Source organism: Miscanthus floridulus, chromosome 19 (assembly GCF_019320115.1).
Source record: "Miscanthus floridulus cultivar M001 chromosome 19, ASM1932011v1, whole genome shotgun sequence".
NCBI lineage: Eukaryota > Viridiplantae > Streptophyta > Magnoliopsida > Poales > Poaceae > Miscanthus > Miscanthus floridulus.
Window position 1 is genome coordinate 62,203,903 of NC_089598.1, and position 21,583 is coordinate 62,225,485.

At 47.2% G+C, this 21,583-nt stretch overlaps 1 protein-coding gene across 1 annotated transcript; it reads left to right on the forward strand.

Moving 5' to 3' along the window:
• The first annotated feature begins 9,606 nt into the window (after positions 1–9,606).
• LOC136526105 (uncharacterized) lies at positions 9,607–10,381 on the forward strand. The gene is made up of 2 exons (XM_066518874.1): positions 9,607–9,654; positions 9,740–10,381. Exons 1-2 carry the CDS (start codon positions 9,607–9,609, stop codon positions 10,379–10,381), a joined length of 690 nt encoding a protein of 229 aa, XP_066374971.1.
• The last annotated feature ends 11,202 nt before the right edge of the window (positions 10,382–21,583 follow it).

Genomic DNA, 21,583 nt, shown 5'->3' on the forward strand with positions numbered 1-21,583 from the left:
TCCAGAAGACTGATGTGGGTGTGTTTCACATCAAGCGGAAAATGAAAGAGAAAGAGACCAAGCACTTTAGGGTCGATGACAAGGGGATTCTCTGGTTTAATGATAGGCTTGTGGTACCCAAAGACAAAGAACTTAGAAATCAAATTATGGCAGAAGCCCATTCTTCTAAATTGTTCATTCATCCTGGTAGCAGTAAAATGTATCAAGATCTCAAGCTATATTATTGGTGGACCAAGATGAAGAAAGAAATCGCAGCTTACGTGGCAAGGTGTGATAACTGTTGCAGAGTCAAGGCTATTCACATAAGGCCCGGACTATTGCAGCCACTCTCTATTCCTGGCTGGAAGTGGGAAGAAATTAGCATGGATTTTATTGTTGGATTACCCACTACCAAAAAGGGTTGTGATTCCATCTGGGTTATCGTAGATCGTCTAACTAAATCTGCTCACTTTATTCCGGTCAAGTCTACCTATCACCCTCACAATTATGCTAAGATTTATTTTCAACAAGTGGTACGTCTCCATGGTGTACCCAAATCCATTGTTTCTGATAGAGGACCTCAGTTCACGGCTCGCTTTTGGGAGTGCTTACATCAGAATCTTGGCACTCATCTAATCCTCAGTTCCGCCTATCATCCGCAAACATCAGGACAGACTAAGCATGTTAATCAAATTCTTGAAGACATGCTTAGAGCTTGTCTTATCTCTTGCAAAGGCTCTTGGGAAGATTGGTTACCTCTCGCTGAATTCTCTTATAACAACAGTTATCAAGAAAGTATCAAAATGGCTCCTTTTGAAGCTCTTTATGGCCGCAAGTGTAGAACTCCTTTGAACTGGGTGGAACCCGGAGAAAGAAGATTCTATGGTATTGATTTTGTAAAAGAAGCCGAAGAGCAAGTCTGAACTATACAGAAGAATATGACTGCCGCACAGGCTAGGCAAAAGAGCTATGCTGACAAAAGAAGAAAACCTATTGAGTTTGAAGTAGGTGATCATGTTTATTTGAAGGTATCCCCTATGAAAGGAGTCAAGCGTTTTGGAATTAAAAGGAAGCTTGAGCCTCGATATGTTGGACCCTACCGCATTATTGAGAAAAGTGGAAGAGTAGCATATAAGCTCAATCTACCACGTGAGATGGGAGCTATATTTCCGGTATTCCATGTGTCCCAGCTGAAGAAGTGTCTTCGTATTCCTGAGGAAAGAATAGCAACAAGGAAAGTCAACTTGAAATCTGATCTTTCTTATGAAGAAAAGCCCGTGCAAGTCCTGGATACTCAAGAAAGAGTGACTCGTACATGAGTAGTTAAATTATACAAGGTAGTTTGGAGTAATCATAGTGAACGGGATGCAACCTGGGAGCGGGAAGATTATTTAAAGGAAAATCATCCAAATTTCTATACTAAATGGTACGCTTTCCAAATCTCAGGATGAGATTTTTCTAAGGGGGGGGAGGGCTATAACACCCTAGGTGTTTAGGCTTCCAATAAATTGCATGTCATTTCATAAACATGTGCATTATCCATGTCATCATGCCATTATCATTGAAACATACATATGCAACATTTTAAATTATATGTGTTTCATGCTTGATTGCTTAGAGTGGTAGTAGTGCAACATGTGAATGCAACATGAATCTCTCATACCTTGAAACATGGCAATATGGTAGTAATGTGCCAAGTATAAAATAATCACAAAGTCATGAAACATGTGAAACATTTCATTGCAACATTGGGTAAATTGCTTGTTTTGATTGTTTCATCACATGTGATCAATTGAAATGGTATAACAATTGTGTAAGGTGGTTGATCATGGTCTAATACACCTTAACTACACTTAGAGTAATTGTTTGGACATTGTTCATGTAGGTCAAAATGACAAAATTGCCTTTGATTGGAGGTTTGACTTGAAATGAACCCTAGAGTGCCACTGTTTGACTGTTTAAAAAGTGCAACTTAGATTCTATGCATGTCTGAGCATCCTAAAGCAAAGTTGTAGTAAATTTTACAAGGAACAAAAGTTGTTTTATGACCAACTCATGAAAATGTGTGGAACATGCTCAAACATGGCCCACAAGTCAGAATGCCATGCTGATTTCACACTTAGAAAAATATTCTAAGTCATGGTACATTTCAGTTGCATCGAGCCCACTTTGGCTTCATGTAACTTCGGATCCACGGCGTTTTAGGTGTTGGTCATTGAAAAGAATTTGTAGAGGGAAGGTAGGTCTACAACTTTGATGTTCAATTCCTCCACTAACTCATCATGGATTAGGAGCAAATCATCGTCGAATACTCGCTGTCAGGCGGTTCAAGTCGACTGAATCAAAGCTACAGTACCACCGTTTTTAGAAAACGCCGGACACGTGTGTACCACGCGTCGACGGCCGGCTGACCGCGCTGGCCACGCGCCGTGCGCATTCTGGCGTCGCAGCCGTGTCTTGAAGCCACCCCGCGCCTGCCGACGCACTCGCCGCTCTCTTTTTCTCATTTCTCGCCTCCCACCGTGCACAGCAATAGAGCCACAGCCGTTCGCCATTGTCGGCCGCACCTTCGCCTTCGGCTAGCTTCCACGCCGTTGCAAAAACATGTTGCTCCGTTCATCTAGAGCTTTGCCGTGATCCCCTTTACCATCTCCACCTCACCGTCGAGTCGATCGTGCCTCGGTAATGGCGTATTCACCGTTTTCCCCCACCGCAGCCATGGCGGGACCTCACCAGAGATTGGCGCTCCATGCGGCCAGCTGTCCTTGCACTGTTGCTGCCCCTTCTCTCCTTTGCGCTAGCTTCTGCATGTGTTCCTGATGCTCAGAGAGCCGACCATTAGGGTCGAGATGCCGTCGCTTCACCAGAGCTGGCCAAGCAACGGCCGTGTGCCGCCATGTCCATCGCTACACCCTCTAGCTGCTGTAATCCCTGCAATAGATGGTACCGTTAGATGTGCACTGTTGTGGTGAACGCCATAGCACCGACGGGTTCGCCGAAGAAGCCACCGGCGTTGAGCTTCGCCGTTGCCCTGTTCTTCTCCCCTATTTCCCTCGCTGACGTGCGGGCCCCTCTTGTCAGCCGTCGTGGCTGAGGCGGGAGCCCAGCGTGGGCCACGTCATGTTGGGCCGCGCTAGCATGTGAGTCGCGGGCTGCCATGATTCTTCGGGCTGGCCCAGTAGCTGTGTAGGATTTTCCTATTTTGTTTTGTTTTATTATTTCACAGATTTATGTACATATTCAAAAATCTATATTTCTTAGTATATAGATCCAAATGCTATGGTTCTAATTTTGTTGAGCTCCTAGTATTGTCTAGTATTTAACAAAAATATTATATGAGCACATGTTTTAGAAATTCTGGATGAATTAAATAGGACTTTGAAATGTGTTTTTGGATACATGCAAACTTGTTTGAATTTTATCTTGAGTTTCTGTGGTCCAAAAATTATGAAATTTTGTGAGTAATCTGCTATTGCTTAGTAGAAGCTCTAGTTAAAATTTTAGAGCTAGTGCATGTGTAGTTTTTAAGTTATAGAAATTCCTTTTATTAATGGGTGGGTCTTGTGTGAATTTTTATAATTTTTCTATAGATCCAGTATAGGTAAAATTTGGTGAGTAAGGTTCTTATGCTAGAATGATGCTAGGAAAAATGTGAAATCTGTTGCTTGACACTTTTCATTAGGGTTTCCTAATTATGCTCAAATTAGACATGTCATCTATTCTTTTGGATACAGCAAGTTATGTTTGCCCAATGGCTTTGAAATTTTTATGGTAGTCTATGTGCAGCATGAGATAGCTACTGTAATTTTTGTAGATTTTTATGAATAGTTTTACTATATATTGCTTAAATCACCTAATTAACTAAATAAATTGGAAAAGGATATTAAATAATTTATTTAGAAGTGGGCACTATACTTTCTGATGTTTCTTAGGTATGAAAAACAAGTTGGTAAACTTGGTTTGATCAAGTTATGCTTTTGCACAATCATTAAATAATTAAGTTAGTAACCCTGTCATTTTGGACAGATTCTAGGTTTGCTGGAAATTGAGTTGGTTAACATCAGAATCAGGCTTTGCTGTTTACCATTGATTTGTAGAACATTTCATAAGCTTTCCAGAATGTCCTCATACAAGTCATTTGGATTTGTATAACTCTTGTTGTGATTTAATTACGGGAATACTTGTATACATATGAAACTTTAAATGTTAAATTATGTATACCGTTACTATTTCTAAGTTGTGGTAATGTTCCTAGGTGTTAGGCCTTTAACCGAAGATGAGCATCTTTATCTTAGGTTATGCAAGTTAGGTAAGTTGATCTTGTTCTTTAAGTTAAGTTAGATACATGCTTAAAGTGATTGAATAGGGCTAGTCTTACTCGGTAAACGAGTGTCTAGTGATATTTTCGGTAAACACTTACTGTGATTCATTCATCATGAGCATCATGTCATTCCTTATGCATCCATGGTATTTATCTTTTGCATCGGCATGCAATAGGTGTAACGGAAGGAGTGACCCTGCTGGAATTCGAGGAACCGAGCGAGCAGCAGCAGCCGACACCGGAGATTCAGGAGGAGCAGCCTTCAGGAGAAGTGCCAGACGAGGTCACCGTTGAGTGCCTGGATCACCGTCCTTGCAACTTTGTGAAAGACAAGCCCCGGAGCATATTAAGCCTCCTAATTTCTGAAATGCAGTTACATTATCATTATTATATATCTATATATATTGTTGCATTAAGTTTATGTGTTGGATGCAAACAATTGCTGCATTGGTTACCCAACCCTTGTCTAGATATTGTTACCCTGAATCCTATGTAGCTCAGGCTCGTGTAGTGCTTAGCCCTGCTTAAACACGGTTGAAGTCGGGTGATTTCCTGTCACCTACGAGATATAGGAATATACATGTGGCACGGTTGGCTATAATTGCTATCGTGGAAAAGAACCAGTCTTAATTTGAAATGAAGACCGGATGGAGGCTTGCCGATTTGTAGTGACTCCGTCTGTGTCGATTAAGGACTGATTCTTGGAGCCTTTCCTATTCATGTTGAATGCGTGCCTCTCTCTTAGTTGGCCGGGTCTAGAGACCGACCGCAAAGCCGAGTAGCTCAACTCAGGCCGGGAGTCGATAAGTATAAAGTACGCCTTGGAAGGGAGCCGTAGGCGTGAGTCCAAGGGTAGGTGATTTAAAAGTCCTGATCGTCCTGGTAGAAGGGTAATCCCTGAGAGCGCTGGCGCTGATCGAACCCGCAAATTTGGTTCCTGAGTTGTCCCAAAGGTAACCCACGGCTACCCTTACTAAGTATGCCAGGGTGAGAGTTAGGAATACCCCCTCAGCTAAGTTGTAATTCGATTCGAGTCGCCGTCTCTCCCAGTTAGTGAGAACTTGACGGGCTTATCTCCAATGTAGATACACTTAATAACTTAATGGTTCAGAAATGAGGATATGATGATGATAGCCTTATTATACCTGCTATGGTTAATATTATTTGCTCCTAATAAGTGAGTGCTCTAGTACAGGTGCTAATCTAGTGGATAGGTAAATAATGATAAGCTTGATGCTAAGTTTAAATTGGTTACTATAATCATAAGCTCTTTTATGCAACTGTGTCGAGCTAGCCCACCTAAAAAGCCTTGCATGATCCTTGGTGTCTTTTATTTCTAGTTTTGATGGGTAAGTCTAGCTGAGTACCTTCTCGTACTCAGGGTTTATCTCCCACCTGTTGCAGATGACCAGTTCTACTTTGGTTGCTGCAAGTACTTCCTTCTCCTAGCTAGGGATGAAGACTAGACCATTGGGCACGGTCTCTACTAGTTCTCGTACCTGATAATGCTTTTGTGGGACATGACTCAGACTTGGCAATGTAATTGAAAACTATGGTGTTTGTACCAAACTATGTTGCTTCCGCACACTCAAACTTGGTTTGTAATATTCTATTTCAACTCTGATGGATGTAATCCGAATGCTACTTGTGAAATGTTGTAATGGATGATGTGTTGTGTTGAATCACTATGATCTTGGTTTGTATGTCGAGAGTTGGTTGAAATCCTTCGTGATTTCTGGACTACCGGGATTATGGGAGCTTAAGTACAGGAATTTGATCGCTTCGGTGATTGTTTTTGTACTTATGTTCTTATGGTTTGGTCGGTTCTGTTACAGCAACCATCTGGAAGGCCAGGCCCAAGAAGAGCAACGCCCACTCGTTAGCTACTTCGGCCCACCTATCCTACCAGAGCACTCGATTCAGGCTCCAGCCGTCTCCGAATGGACTCTCCAATCGAAAGGCTTGCCATGAGCCCTACTTCTGATTCCAACCCTGAGTCCCTCTGACTGGGGCTCGTAAGAACCCTGCTCACCGCTCTTCTCCAACCGATGCACTCAAAGATGACTGGAGCCATCCGACTAGGGACGCCCGTTTGGTAGGAACTAGAAGGCATGCAAAGAAAGGCAAGGCAAGGCTCACAAGTTAAAACCACTATACCAGGGACCATACCCTACACGGAATAGTACTCTGCAGCCACCCTAACACAAATAGTATTGTAGGCGCCAACATCTCCCTCTATAGTATTATAGGGGGCCACTAAAACTCCCATATGGTAAGACCCCCCGCGTGTCTCTGGACATCGATAGCGGTATGGGCACCAGGATTTACCGTACCGAGTGAACATAGCGAGACTCCTCACATGCCTCTAGGCATCAAATAGTTTTTACAGGTACCGACGTCCACCATCCCTAAAAAGGTAGCATGACCTCCTGTGTGCATTAGACATTCTACAGCGACATCAATAGTATTGTAGGCGGCCACCATTATCTGGTACCCACCGGTATGGGCAACAAGGCTTGGTAAGCATGGACAACAAGGCTCGGTAGCATACGCACCCTTTCCCTCTCACTTGTAAAGCCGTCCCCTTCATCTATAAAAGGGGGTGTGCTTCCTCCAACAAAAGGAGGCTGATCGATTCAAGCTCAGTCCCTTTAGATTCATTAGTTCAATAGCTCACAACCACAAAACCACTAGGTTCAGACCTCAAGCTCATAGCAGAGCCCCTGTCGCTCTTGGTCCTTCCGACTGGAGCTAGCCGAGCCTCTTGTACACCCCATCTTTCTCCTTCTCGTTTGTAACCCCACAACAAACTTCAAACACCTGGGCTCAGGAATAAAGTCACCGACCGACCCTGACTAGACGTAGGGCATGTTGCCTAAACTAGTATAAATCCTGTGTCATTGAGTGCTAGGCCACCTCCGATCACAACGTACAGCAAAACTACAAATATTCACTAGTTGGTCACTTTTTTACACTGACAGTTGGCGCCGTCTATGGGGAAGACGTTGTACGTTCAACACTTTTTTGGTCATCGGATGGCCCATTCTTCTGCCACCCCCACCATGATGGGCTCGGGCAATACGATTCGCTTCAGCTCGTTGGAGTTCCCGCACTCTCGCCCACCGAGATGTGGGTTCCACCCATCTTCAAGCCATCCTAGGCCTTCCTCTTTGGAAGCCTAGACTTCGTCGCCAGCCGACTCGGCGTACTCCACCTCCGCGAGGAGACTCGCGACCTGGTACCCATCGGGGAGACATCCTCCATCGACTCCGGGACACGCGACTTTGATGGCACGGCATCTGTGCTTCATTCCAAGCAAACTCTCTGCTCAAACCCCACTGTAAGTATTATGCGTACTACTACTCGCTCTTTATTTATTATCTCCCACCAATCACCCAAAGGGAATGTACCACCCACGCCACAAACACCGTATGATCAGTTCCCCTATGGCTTCGTGTCCTCCATGGACGCATACGCTCAAGGGCTCCAAAGGATGCTGGCACCATGCCCCCTCACGTCCAAGTTCATGGGAATGGCAGGCTGCATTCCTGCCATTTCCCATGAACTCCTAGATGGTGAGGGTGAAAGCGACGGTTCCAGCATCGGTGACGTGGCGCCCTGCCACCGTCCGTCCCGAGAGTGTGCTATGGCGGATGCTCCGGGACAGCCACCAATGGTTGCAGAGTCTGCGCAAACTCACACCCCTCCATACCTGTGTGTGGGGGCCCTCGTGTCTATGCAAGCAAACGCTGAGGAATTACAACAATGATGGCAGAACCAGCCGGTGCCATTAGTACAGCCCGTGGTGCCCCATGCGCATGGCGGGCAGCGCCCGGGGTTGCACCCATCAGGTCCAACATGACATCATGAATGAGGGGAACGATCACCCTCAATTTGCCTAGGCTGGCCAGAACATCACCACTGCGGCAATGCTTCTGCACGGCGTTCTCGAGCCGGCCAAACCCTAGGAGCGGGTAGTCTACCGAACCTTTAGGTTCTAGTAGAAGCCACCGCCATCCAATAGGCGGAAAGCTCCACGTCGCAACTTCGATCCACACCCTCTCTCCCCACTAGGGGATGAGGAAGCACCAGATGCATCGCTCCATTCACTTGTCATCACAGCCGTCAGGCCCGACTTGGCATGTGGTAGCCGTGCCCTAGTCCAACCTGGCGCCTGCTCCACACCAACCGCCGGTACACAAGCGACTCGATCCACACTAGGATGCTCGCATCATCATCAACCGGTGTCGGGCTCGACATGATAATGATGTCCACCATGCGGCAGCAGGCGACACGGACCCCAGCCAAACCATCGAGGGAAGCAGAGAAACGTGCCCTAGGCACGGTCGCCGACTAGACGACCGGAGCCCTAGCCCTGAGGGCCCGGGGCCACGGGCCTTCAGCCGACGTATCTAGAGAGCACCATTCCCGCAGCGTTTCCAGCCACCCACCAACATCACCAAATACACTAGGGAGACCAACCCAGGCATTTGGCTCAAAGACTTCTGGCTCACCTGTTGGGCCGGAGGAGTGGATGATGACTATTTCATCATTCAATACCTTCCCATTTGTGTGGGGGAACATGTTTGGGCATGGCTCGAATTCCTTCTACACGACAGCATCCGTGACTGGATGGACCTCAAGAGGGTCTTTGTCAGGAATTTCCAGGGGACATACGTCCACCCGGGAAACTCCTAGGACCTCAAGAGCTGTCAACAGGAGCCCAACAAGTCCCTATGGGATTACATCCGTATGTTCTCCCAACAATGCAACTCCCTCCCTGATGTCGTCGACGCGGACATCATCAGCATGTTCCTCTCTAGGACAAACTGCGTGTCCCTAATCCACAAGCTTGGCAGCTTGAAACCCCATACCACCCGCGACCTGCTCGATGTCGCCACGAACCATGCCTCTAGCGAGGAGGCGGTTGGAGTGGTTTTGGCAAAGGCTGGGACAAGCTCAAAGCCAAGTGCATGGACCCGGACGAAGGCCCCTCCACACAGAGGGGCAAGAAAAACAAAAAAGATCGATGCCGGTCGGATAGCCCCGCACTAGTCACCACGGCCGATCACGTGGCCAAGAAGCCCCAATAGGGACTGCCTGACCACTTCAACAAACTCATGGATGGTCCATGCCCCAACCACGCCTACCCCATCAAACACCTCTACAAGGAGTGCGAGCTCCTCAAATGTTTCCTCCGATAGGCCGGCAGGACAAAGGAGGGAGATGGCAAGGAGCCAGCAGCCAAGAAGGGAGGCGCGGCAGGCAAGGACGGAGATGGTTTCCCCAAACTTGAAGAGAGCATCATGATCTTTGGTGGGTCCAACTCCATCTGGGCTAAACGCCAGCATAAGGTACGCTATAGGGAGGCATGCGCCACTGAGACGGTCGTCCCCTCCTTCCTCAGCTGGTCAAAAATCCCTGATCACCTTTGATTAGAGGGACCATCCCTCCTACGTCGCAAGACCAGGACACTACCCGCTCGTCATCGACCCCATCGTCCGCAAGAAGCGTCTCACCAAGGTGTTGATGGACGAGGGTAGCGGCCTCAACATCCTATACATCGACACCCTCGATGCCATGCGCATCCCCCGATCGGAGCTCTGCCTGGTGGGCTATCCCTTCCACGAGGTAATCCTAGGAGCACAGGCATACCCGCTCGGACAGATCGATCTGCCTGTCACGTTCGGTAGCCGAGCCAACTTCCACTCAGAGGTCCTCACCTTTGAAGTGGTGGACTTTCTAGGGTCCTACCATGCCATCTTGGGGCGGCCATGTTATGCAAGGTTCATGGCAATCCCCAACTACACCTACCTCAAGCTAAAGATGCTGGCACCCAACGGCATCATCACCATGAGTAGCGCCTTCTTGCATGCCTTCGTGTGCGACCGCGAGCACTATGAGCTTGCCACCGCGGTTGTCAACTCGTCCGAGCTCCTGCAGCTCAGGGAGTCGTCAACCTTAGCAGTCCCAGACTGCAACAAACTAACCTCCTCGATGGCCTTCTGCCCGCTCAAGGAAACCAAGGCGGTGGGTGTCAACCCCACCGACCCAGCCAAGACGGTGCGAATCGGGACCTAGCTCTCGGCCTAATAGGAATATGAGCTCGTCGACTTCCTATGCGACAATCATGATGTCTTCGCATGGCAGCCTTCTGACATGCCAGGGATACCACAAGAGGTCACCGAACACACACTATGCCTTATCCTAGGCTCAAAGCCCACCAAGCAACACCTGCGTCGTTTAGACGATGAGAGGCATAGGGCCATAGGCGAAGAGATCGCCAAGCTCCTGGCATCCGGATTCATCAGAGAGGTTTTCCACTCCGACTGGCTCGCCAATCTCGTCCTTATTAGAAAAAAGACCAGGAAGTGGAGAATGTGCGTTGACTATACTGGACTCAACAAGGCGTGTCCAAAGGATCAATTTCCCTTGCCACGCATAGACCAGATAATTGACTCCACCATGGGTTGCAAGATCCTCTCCTTTTTGGACACCTACTCAGGCTATCACCAGATCGTGATGAAAGAGTCCAATCAACTCGCAACCTCATTCATCACCCCATATGGTTCATACTACTATGTAACCATGCCTTTCAACTTGAAGATCGCTGGCGCCACCTACCAAAGGTGCATGCAGCAATGCTTCACCAACCAAATCGACCCGCCTGATTAGCCTGATCAGGCCGAATGGCCGAAACCAACAATCGTCGTCTATGTTGATGACATAGTGGTCAAAACAGCACGAGCGTGCGATCTGATCGCAAACTTGGCCGTGACATTTGCGAACCTCCGAAGGTTCAACATCAAGTTGAATCCTGAAAAATGTGTTTTCAGGGTTTCGAAGGGGAAGCTGCTCAGATACATCATATCCGAGCGAGGCATCAAGGCCAACCCCGAAAAGATCATAGCCATCTCCAACATGGGTCCCATACACAATGTCAAGGGTGTGTAGAGGCTCACCAGCTACTTGGCTGCCCTAAGCCGCTTCATCTCCCAGCTCGGCGAACGGGGGATGCCACTCTACAAGCTCCTCAAAAAGATGGATGCCTTTGTCTGGACTGAGGAAGCCCAGCAGGCTCTTGAAAGCCTCAAAACATCCCTGACATCGGCCCCAATCCTCGTCGCACTCGAACGGGGAGAACCCCTCCTCCTTTATGTCGCGGCAAGTAACCATGTGGTGAGCGCCGCCCTGGTCATCGAGAGGGAGGAACTAGGACACCAGCTCAAGGTACAACGACCCGTATACTTCATCAGAGAAGTACTTACTGACCCCAAGGTCCGGTACCCCTAGGTGCAGAAACTCCTATACACCGTACTAATGGTGACTAGGAAGCTCCTACACTACTTCATCGACCATGAAGTCACAGTCATCACTTCATACCCGCTCGGAGACATCAACCGCAACTACAATGCCATAGGATGAATCTCCAAGTGGGCACTTGAACTCATGGGCCATGACATCAGATATAGCCCCCGCACCGCTATTAAGTCTTAGGCTCTCGTGGATTTTGTCACCAAATGGACGGAGGTCCAGCTTCTGACCCTAGACGTCACCCACGAGTACTCGACAATGTACTTCGATGGGTCCATAATGGCACCTGGCTCGGGGGCAGGAGTGGTTCTGATCTCCCTAGATGGGAGTAGGCTCCGCTACGCCAGCCGCATCCTTCGTTGAACTCTAGCAACGTTATCTCCTCTGTCGACCCTAGATGCATGAATATGGGATCTGCTCCTCTACTTCGGGAGCTGTGGCTTGAGGAATCTCCTATTGGTCCCCTTCCTCTCCTTCGTTGAACTCTAGCAACGTTATCTCCTCTGTCGACCCTAGATGCATGAATATGGCATAAGATATTGCGAATGCATACATGCTGACAAGTATAATATGATGATACATGATGAATGCATTCTTGTAAGTATTCTTAACATCATGGTGCTGAAGTAATAACAAGTGTATCACATTTTACTGAGTATGTGCATATCTCTTTTTAATTACTAAATCAAACACTTCAACAATTCATCTACTATTTCACAAAACAGCAACTACTCATATTACTCGTAACTGAAGTTCTACTTATCCAAATGCTGTGATCTTGGACTTTCTAGAAAGCTTAAAATTATCTATAACTTTCCTTCAATACTCTCACTATGATTCAAGAGTTAAATTGGGGGAAACAAATCATTCAATCAAATCTGTCCAGAAAGTAAACCTTTCGGACAGTAAATTTGTAACAGCTAGAACTCAAACACCCTAAGTCCTATGGCTGTGACAATTTAACACAAGGTAGATTAGTAGGTTATCTACAACTTTGTTATTAACAAGTTTTACAGTAGGGACTATTATACATATGAAATCATCCACACAATCAAAACTATACATGCAGTCCTGTATTTGAATGATAAAGCGATAATTAGTTATTTGTATACAACCAATGGCTTCTAAACTTTACTGAAAGGATCAAGATGCCCAAGAGGGGGGTGAATTGGGCTAATTCTAAATTCTCTTGCAATAATCAAATCCTATGGATAGCCCAATTAACCCCTTGTGCCTAGAAAAGTGTTTATATCAAACTAAAGCACAACAACCTCGCAACCTATGTTCCAAACTTACTCTAGAATGCAATTCTATGGATGTAAAACAAGTATTGAATTGCTCAAAGTAAATACTCAAAGTAAGTGCTCAAAGTAAATAGAGAGAGAAAGGAACGCGGCAATGTTTTGCCGAGGTATCGGAGAGTCACCACTCCCCACTAGTCCTCGTTGGAGCACCCACGCAAGGGTGTAGCTCCCCCTTGATCCGCGCAAGGATCAAGTGCTCTCTACGGGTTGATTCTTCGACACTCCATCGCGGTGAATCACCCAAAGCCGCTCACAACTTGAGTTGGGTCACCCACAAGCTCCGCCAGGTGAACACCAAACTCCCAATCACCACCAAGCCATCTAGGTGATGGCGATCACCAAGAGTAACAAGCACAAACTCTCACTTGACCACGCGAAGCCTAATGAGAAGATGGATGCACACTTTGCTACTCTTGATTTGCTAGTGAGGCTACTCTCTTGGATTCTCAAATCACAAACACCTCACTAGGACCTTGCTCTTCTTGGCACTCATAAACGTGTTTCTCAGCTGTTGGAATGAGCAAAAGATACTCCACTCATGAGTGGAGCCTCTATTTATAAGGCAGCCTGAAAAACGAACCGTTATGAGCTTCTACGGGATGACCGGACGCTCCGATCGTTTTGACCGGACGCTCCAGTCAGTTCAACCCGCGAACAGTTTTCAAATGATGACTAGACGCTGTCAGGGTCCGGTCAGTACCGACCGGACGTGTTCGGTCGCTCTTGGATGCTTACTATAAACGACCGGACGCTGGATACATAGGGTCCGGTCACCACTGACCGGACACGTCCGGTCACTCTTTCCCAAGTCTGGATCCTTACTGGAGTCGACCGGACGCTAGCCCTCAGCGTCCGGTCACACGACCTTCCAGTGTCCGGTCACTCCAGACTTGTTCTTCACGGTCAAATGAACTGACCGAACCCTGTGGCCAGCGTCCGGTCGCACCGGAGCCAGCGTCCGGTCAGTGTTTGACTCTCCATTCACTTCCAACTTTCAAATATATGTGAATGAAGTTTGCTCCATAGGATCTTAGGCATTCATAGGAGCTACCTAGAGCTAGTTTTAACAAGTGTGCACCACACCTAACTCACTAGACTCAACTAGGTCAAGCTACCCGTTCATACCCCCCTTAATAGTACGGCCAAAGGAAAAAACAAAGTCCTAAACTACTCTAAGTGTCTCTCCAACTCCAATCGACACTTAGAACTAGTTATCCTTAACCTTGTCGTCCATCCTTTAAAAACCAAAACGATTTCCATCGTAGGGGCATGACAACCTCGATTGCCCAATCGATCTCCATTACCATGACCTAACTTAATTGCCTCTGCAAAACACACGTTAGTCATAGTAATCTTGTATTGACATTAATCACCTAAATCCAACTAGGGGCCTAGATGCTTTCAATCTCCCCCTTTTTGGTGATTGATGACAATACCACCTCGAGTATGTTATGGAGTGAGGTTTTTGACGGGCTTGGTTCATATAAGCTTTTGTCAATAAGAACAAAAGAGTTAGTCAAGCTTATATGACCCAAGCCAACACAATGTACTCAAAGGATATGAATTTAGCATGAGTACAAATAACAAAGCTCATTTGCATCGAAGTATAAACGCGGAAGCAAAAGCAAATGAGCATTACACAAGTGATATGACATATATATAAAGCAAAGTAGAAGTCACACATGTTAAATACCACAACCATGTAGATAGCACTATCACATATATATAATAGTATGCATGAAAGTAAACACATGAATGCATAAGTAATAGTGTATCACACAAATAAAACTCCAAATGTATATAATAAGCTAATATTAGATAACTAGCTCCCCCTAAAACTTGCTCCCCCTAAGTCTACATACTCAAACCCTCTCCCCCTTTGGCGTCAAACACCAAAACCTATGGGTCGGTCGGCGAGGCTGCAGCGGACGAGTCGGGCGCTGAAGTACGTGGAGCAAGATGGAACTGGGCGCCATCATCATCTGACCCTAAGCTCTGAACTGACTGACCCTCTGAAGCAGGAAGTGTCGCTGAAGCGGTCTGGGTCTGAGCTGGGGCTGGTGCTGCCTGTGAAGCTGCAAGTATGTCTATCGTAGGATCTGATGAGGCGACAGACAAGGGGAGCCTCTGAGTAGTCATGATAGCTGGAGCTGCTGTAGACGGACCGGCAGTATGCATGTGAGGCAGAGTAGGCATGCCAGTCAACTCGCTGAATGATGCTCCAAGACTCCTAGAGACTGACGTCTCAAGCACGAATAGCGAGGAAGTCTGCTCTGGTGAGAAACCCATGTGATAAGGAGTGAACTGTAGGGCTACACCAGGTGAGGCTAACCACTGGGACACCTGTATAGGAGGTGAAGTAAACTGAGCTAGAGGCTGTCCCTGACTCTGGAGCCCGATGGGCTGTACTGCTGGAGTCGTCGAAGTGGTAGGAGGCTGTGCAAGCTGGGGCGAAGGCTGTGGCAGTGGGACCCCAATGGCTGTCACTACATGCTGCATGAATCCCATGAGCTGCTGCTACATAAGTAACTGCTGGTGCTGAAGGAGCTGCTGCTGCCGCTAAAACTCATCCTGACGAGCCTGAAACTGTGCGAAGTTGGCAGCTATCTCCTGTGCCTGTCGTGTCTGATCCTGCTGCATCCGCTCAAGAATAGCTATGAGAGCGGGGTCTGTCTGTGGAGCAGGTGGAGCAGAACTGGAGCTACCGGCCTCTGCATCATGTCTGCGTGGAGGCATCTAAGGTATAGGCTGGTAGTCGTCGTCAGAGCTGTCATTGTACTCGCTCACCTCCTGCTGTGCCTCTAGCTCCTCCTTAGCGGCTGCAATCCCTCTGATGATCTCATCCTACTAAGCTGCAGACTCTGGCACGTCGGGGCGACGGCTAGGCTGACTGGGTGCCTGAGGAGTGGTGTGTCTGATCCTCTGTGACAGGTTGTAAGCTGGGAACTCTGTGGTAGCACCTGTATACTCATCCATCATGCTAGGGGGCTTATCAAGCACTATTCTGCGGATGAGGAACGTGATCCAGTGAGCATAGGGAAGCTGCCTGTGACCCTTGAATCCCTCAGCTATAGTATCCTCCATCTCTGAAAGAAGGAGGTCCTAGATGTCAAATACTGTCCTCTGCATAATGGCATTGAGAAGCCAGAGCTGTAAGCAAGTCAGGCCCTCCCTATATCCCAACCTGGGAAGCAGTGTCCTCCTGATAATGGCCTCTAGTACTCTCGCTATAGGAGTCAAGTCATTGGGGTTCCTGCTCGACCCCTCACCAAAGGGCTCCTTGAAGCAATGGCGCACTAAATCTGTAGGGGGCACCAACCCTCCATGGGGACGCCTGGGAGGTCCCTATTGTCCATAACAAACCTCATGCATCTTTATAGGCTGCTCCTGTAGCCTCAGTATCTCTCTGGCCCTGCCACTCGTCACTCTATAGTCTTTGCCTCTAAAAGCAAAGTGAATGAATCTGTGATGTGGATCGATGAAGAGTGAGGCATAAAACTGACGGACCCAAGAAGGTACATATATGCCCGTCCGTCCAATCAAATCTATCAGTCTTGGCAAATATGACAAGTATTGCCGAATGCTCTCTCCCGCTGCTGCCACAATAGACTCTATCTGACAAACCCTCTGAGATCTAAACACTGCCCCACTATTGTGATAAGCATTGTAGAAATCCTCCTACAGTGGCGTGTAGAAACCCTCAGCTGCTCTCTCATCCCTCCTCAGAGGAAACCAAACCTCAAACTCAACAAAACGCAGCTGCTGAACCTGCCTGGCTGTAGCGGCCCTCAAGTCGAGGTGTACCACTAGAGGCGGACCCTGTGGTCTGGGCAGAGGGCGTGAACCCCTGCGCTGTGTAACTGGCCTCGGAGGAACTACAGCACTGGTACGACTCGAGCGGTGTAGCTGAGGTGCTGGCTCGGTCTCCTGACCCTCCTAAGTCTCCTGGGCTGGCTGAGGCTCTGCTGGTGGGGGCTGCTGCTGTGCTGACGGACCCTCCTCAATGGCAACCCGTCATCCTGCAAGCGTGGCAGTCCCAGCTGGACTACCGTGACGACGCTCAACATCCTCAATTGCAGCTCTGACTGTGGGTGAAACTGGCTGATCTGCAATGACAACTCCGCTGCGGGTACCACCTCTCTCGGCACGCTCTACGGCCTCTGCAACAGCTGCTGCTCTCGCTGTCTCTGCGTCGGGGGTACTTCCGCTTCTTGGATGTTACCTGCTTGGTTGACTTGCCCTTAGATCCGGCTGGCTGGCGAGGCGGGGGCCTCCGATCATCATCACCTGGGCCACCACCAACGTTCTTGGTGCGAGCCATCTGAACTGACAAGATGGTGAACTGTCGCTGATGAAGATCAACTATCAAACTGCCGCTTTTGAGGCTTGGCCTCGATCCTTACTTGCGAGCTTGGCTCCGAGTTGACTGCCAACTGCCAGACGAAACACAACGGAACCGACTCGCTGCACGATAGAATAGGTGGATATACAAATAAATACCATATTGCTAATAGATGCAAAATCCTAATAGAGAAAGCAATATAGATGCGAACTTGAATCGAGTGGCTTTCTACCTGACGATCAGCGATCCGAGAAGAGATAAGATGTCACGCAGGGAATCTCGGAACCGGCTAGGATTAGGTCAAAAGCCCTGAACGCAATGGGGAATCAGTGCATTGAAAATTTGATCTAGGTCACAATTGGAAGTCAAGATTGAAACACAAAACTTGCCTTACCAATCAATGGGATGGTAGGGCAAGAGAACTCGGTGTGAAGACCGGCAGCCTTGGCAACGACGGAGCGGCGAGCTTGGGCGCGAGGAGGCCGGCGTGGTGCTAAGCAGGCGTGGTGGCGCGTGGGACGGCGGCGCGTGGCTGCGATGGGCCGGTGTTGGCACGGTGGCACGCGAGAACGGGGCACGTAGCTCAGCTGCGGGTTCGGCTGGAGCGCGGTGGCTGTGGGCGCGGTATGGCGGCGTGTGGCTAGCGAGGGGGCCGGGAGCGGTGGCGCGGTGAGGTTGGGCGTGAGGAGGCGGTGGTGCGACTATGCGGCTGCTCGGGCTAGGGCACGATGGGAGACAGAGGACGTGGGTACAGTTAAGTAATCCCCCAAATCGTGACAGAAAAGGAAACGGGGAAAAGAGTCCTTAAGACGCGCGAGATCCACTGACCGGACGCTCCGGTGGTAGCGACCGGACGCTACCACCCAGCGTCCGGTCGATTCCAGAGAGGTCCAAATCCTCTGGAATCGGGACCGGACGCATCCGGTGGTCCATGACCGGACGCAGGCAGGGTCCGGTCAGTACAACTTGGTCATCCTCCGATCGATCGGACGCTGAACCCTTCCTGACCGGACGCACAGACGCAGCGTCCGGTCACTCCTTCAGTAGCAGTTCACCTCCTGTGAACTGACCGGACGCTGGACAGCAGCGTCCGATGCAGCGTCTGGTGCACCTTTTCCAGCAAACCTTCAACCTTCCTTCGCGCTGCCTGTTCCCAATCAAGTCCCAACTTGAATAAGATCCAAATAAACACCAATTGGGACTGATGTGAGTGACCTCTCTCAAACCCTCATATTTTTCAAAATATTTTGCCTTAGGCTATAATTCTTTTTAAGAAAATAGGCAACAAGGGGGCAAATGGAACAAAACGACAAAACAACATTCATGCATATGTAATACTTGTAAGTAAATCTAGTTGCTTGTCAAGTTTGATCCAAGGTTAAGCTTCTTCACACGCTTTTCGGCGGTTATCTTAACCATGTTAGACAAGCCCTATATGCATTGCCACAAATTAAACATGTTGTATATTACAATGAATGCAAGGGACAACACAAGCTCAATTTTTAGTGAAGTTACTAAAATCAAGTACATTGAGCTCATTCCGCAATCTACAAAATGTAGCCTCATCTAGCGATTTAGTGAAGATATCCGCTAATTGATCTTCGGATCTTACACCTTCTAGTGATATATCATTTTTAGCTACATGATCTCTTAGAAAGTGATGGCGGATATCTATATGCTTGGTGCGAGAGTGTTGAACCAGATTATTTGCAAGTTTTACCGCACTTTCATTGTCGCACAAAAGAGGTACTTTCTCTAGAACTACTCCATAGTCTAGTAAAGTTTGTTTCATGTATAATATTTGTGCACAACAAGCACCCACGGCAATGTATTCCGCTTCGGCGGTGGACAAAGCCACACTATTTTGTTTCTTGGAGGACCAAGACACAAGTGATCTACCAAGCAAATGGCACCCTCCAGATGTGCTCTTTCTATCAACTTTGCATTCGGCGTAATCCGAATCGGAATAGCCAATTAATTCAAATAAAGCTCCTTTGGGATACCAAAGGCCAATGCTTGGTGTGTGCTTAAGATACCTAAGGATTCTTTTTACGGCAATTAAATGTGTTTCCTTAGGACTAGCTTGAAATCTAGCACACATACACACACTAAACATGATGTCGGGCCTAGATGCGGTTAAATATAACAAGCTACCAATCATAGAACGGTAGAGAGTTTGATCAACCGAGTTACCTCCCTCATCTAGGTCGAGATGTCCATTGGTAGGCATTGGGGTCTTGATTGGCTTACATTCATCCATCTTGAATCTCTTGAGAAGATCTTTTGTGTATTTCTCTTAAGAGATGAAGATGCCTTCTTTCATTTGCTTGACTTGAAAACCAAGAAAGAATGTAAGCTTACCAATCATTGACATCTCGAACTCCTTAGACATCAATTCACCAAATTCTTTGCATGAGTCTTCATTTGATGATCCAAAGATGATATCATCAACATATACTTGACAAATGAAGATATGCCCATCAAGCTTCTTGGTGAATAGAGTGGTGTCGACCTTCCCAATGGTGAAGCCCTTCTCAATAAGGAAATCCCGAAGGCGCTCATACCAAGCTCTTGGGGCTTGCTTAAGCCCATATAGTGCCTTGGACAACCTATAAACATGATTAGGATATCTAGGGTCTTCAAACCCGAGAGGTTGATCAACATAGACTAGTTCATTAATAAAGCCATTTAAGAATGCACTTTTCACATCCATTTGATATAGTTTCATTTCATGATGTGATGCATATGCAAGAAGGATACGGATGGCTTCTAATCTTGCAACCGGTGCAAAGGTTTCTCCAAAATCTAAACCTTCAACTTGAGAGAACCCCTTTGCTACTAGTCTTGCTTTGTTCCTCACAACAACACCTTGATCATCTCGCTTGTTGCAGAACACCCACTTTGTTCCAATGACCCTTGCACCTTTTGGTCGCTCTTCAAGATTCCAAACTTCATTGCAAGTGAAATTGTTCAACTCTTCATGCATGGCATTGATCCAATCCAGATCTTTAAGAGCTTCTTCTACCTTGGTAGGCTCATAGCAAGATACAAAAGAGTGATGAGCAATAAATGAAGTAAGTTTTTGAGATCGAGTCATCACCCCCTTTGTTGGACTCCCTATGATGAGATCTTGTGGATGATCTTGTAGGAGAGGTGTATTTCTTCTATTGACCACTTGAGGAGGAGGTTGTGGAGCATCAACATCTTGTGCTTGTACCACCATTTGCTCATGGGAGATATGAGTATCTTCATTTTCTACTCTCCCATCTTTTTCACCGTCTTGTGGTACATTTGATGAAGAAGGTTGGTTAATAACTTGTACATCATCTTCATCATCTTTTGGCTTGATGTCTCCCACCGGAATATTCTTCATAGCCTCCCTCAATGGTTCATCACCTACATCATCAAGATTCTCATGTGCTCCTTGGGAGCCGTTAGATTCATCAAATTCCACATCATATGTTTCTTCAACCAAGCCGGTGGCATGATTAAATACTCTATATGCTTTGGACTTCAATGAGTAACCAACAAGAAAACCTATATCACAACGCCTTTGAAACTTCCCTAGGTGTTTCCGCTTCTTGTAGATGTAGCACTTGCAACCAAACACCCTAAAGAAGGAGACATCCGGCTTCTTCCCATTGAGCAACTCATACGGTGTCTTGACAAGGAACTTTTGAAGAAATAGACGGTTGGATGCATAGCATGCGGTGTTGATTGCTTCCGCCCATAGAGCTTCGGGGGTGTTGTATTCATCTAGCATTGTCCTTGCAAGAGTGATCAAAGTCCGGTTCTTCCTCTCAACTACACCATTTTGTTGAGGAGTATAGGTTGCGGAGACTTCATGTTTGATTCCAACTTCATCACAATATGATTCAATGTTTGTGCTGTCAAACTCTTTGCCATTGTCACTTCTTATCTTCTTGAGCTTTACTTCAAATTCATTTTGAGCTCTCTTGGCAAACTTCTTGAAACAAGATGCAACTTTGGATTTGTCATGAAGGAAGAACACCCATGTATACCTTGAATAGTCATCCACAATCACAAGACAATAGAGATTTCCTCCCAAACTCTTGTATGTTGTTGGTCCAAATAAATCCATGTGTAGGAGTTCTAGCACTCTTGTGGTTGACATGAAAGCTTTGGTTGGATGAGTGTTTGCAACTTGCTTGCCGGCTTGACATGCACTACAAAGCTTGTCCTTCTCAAACTTCACATCCTTCAATCCTCTCACCAAATCATTCTTCATAAGCTTCTTGAGTGAGCTCATCCCAACATGAACAAGTCTTCTATGCCATAGCCACCCAAGTGTTGTTTTGGTGA

Excerpts from the sequence above, each read along its gene's own strand:
- LOC136526105 (XM_066518874.1), top strand. The coding sequence starts at position 9,607 with ATGATCTTTGGTGGGTCCAACTCCATCTGGGCTAAACGCCAGCATAAG. Across the intron at positions 9,655-9,739 it reads GGGCTAAACGCCAGCATAAG|AGGGACCATCCCTCCTACGT; the intron begins GTACGCTATAGG and ends ACCTTTGATTAG.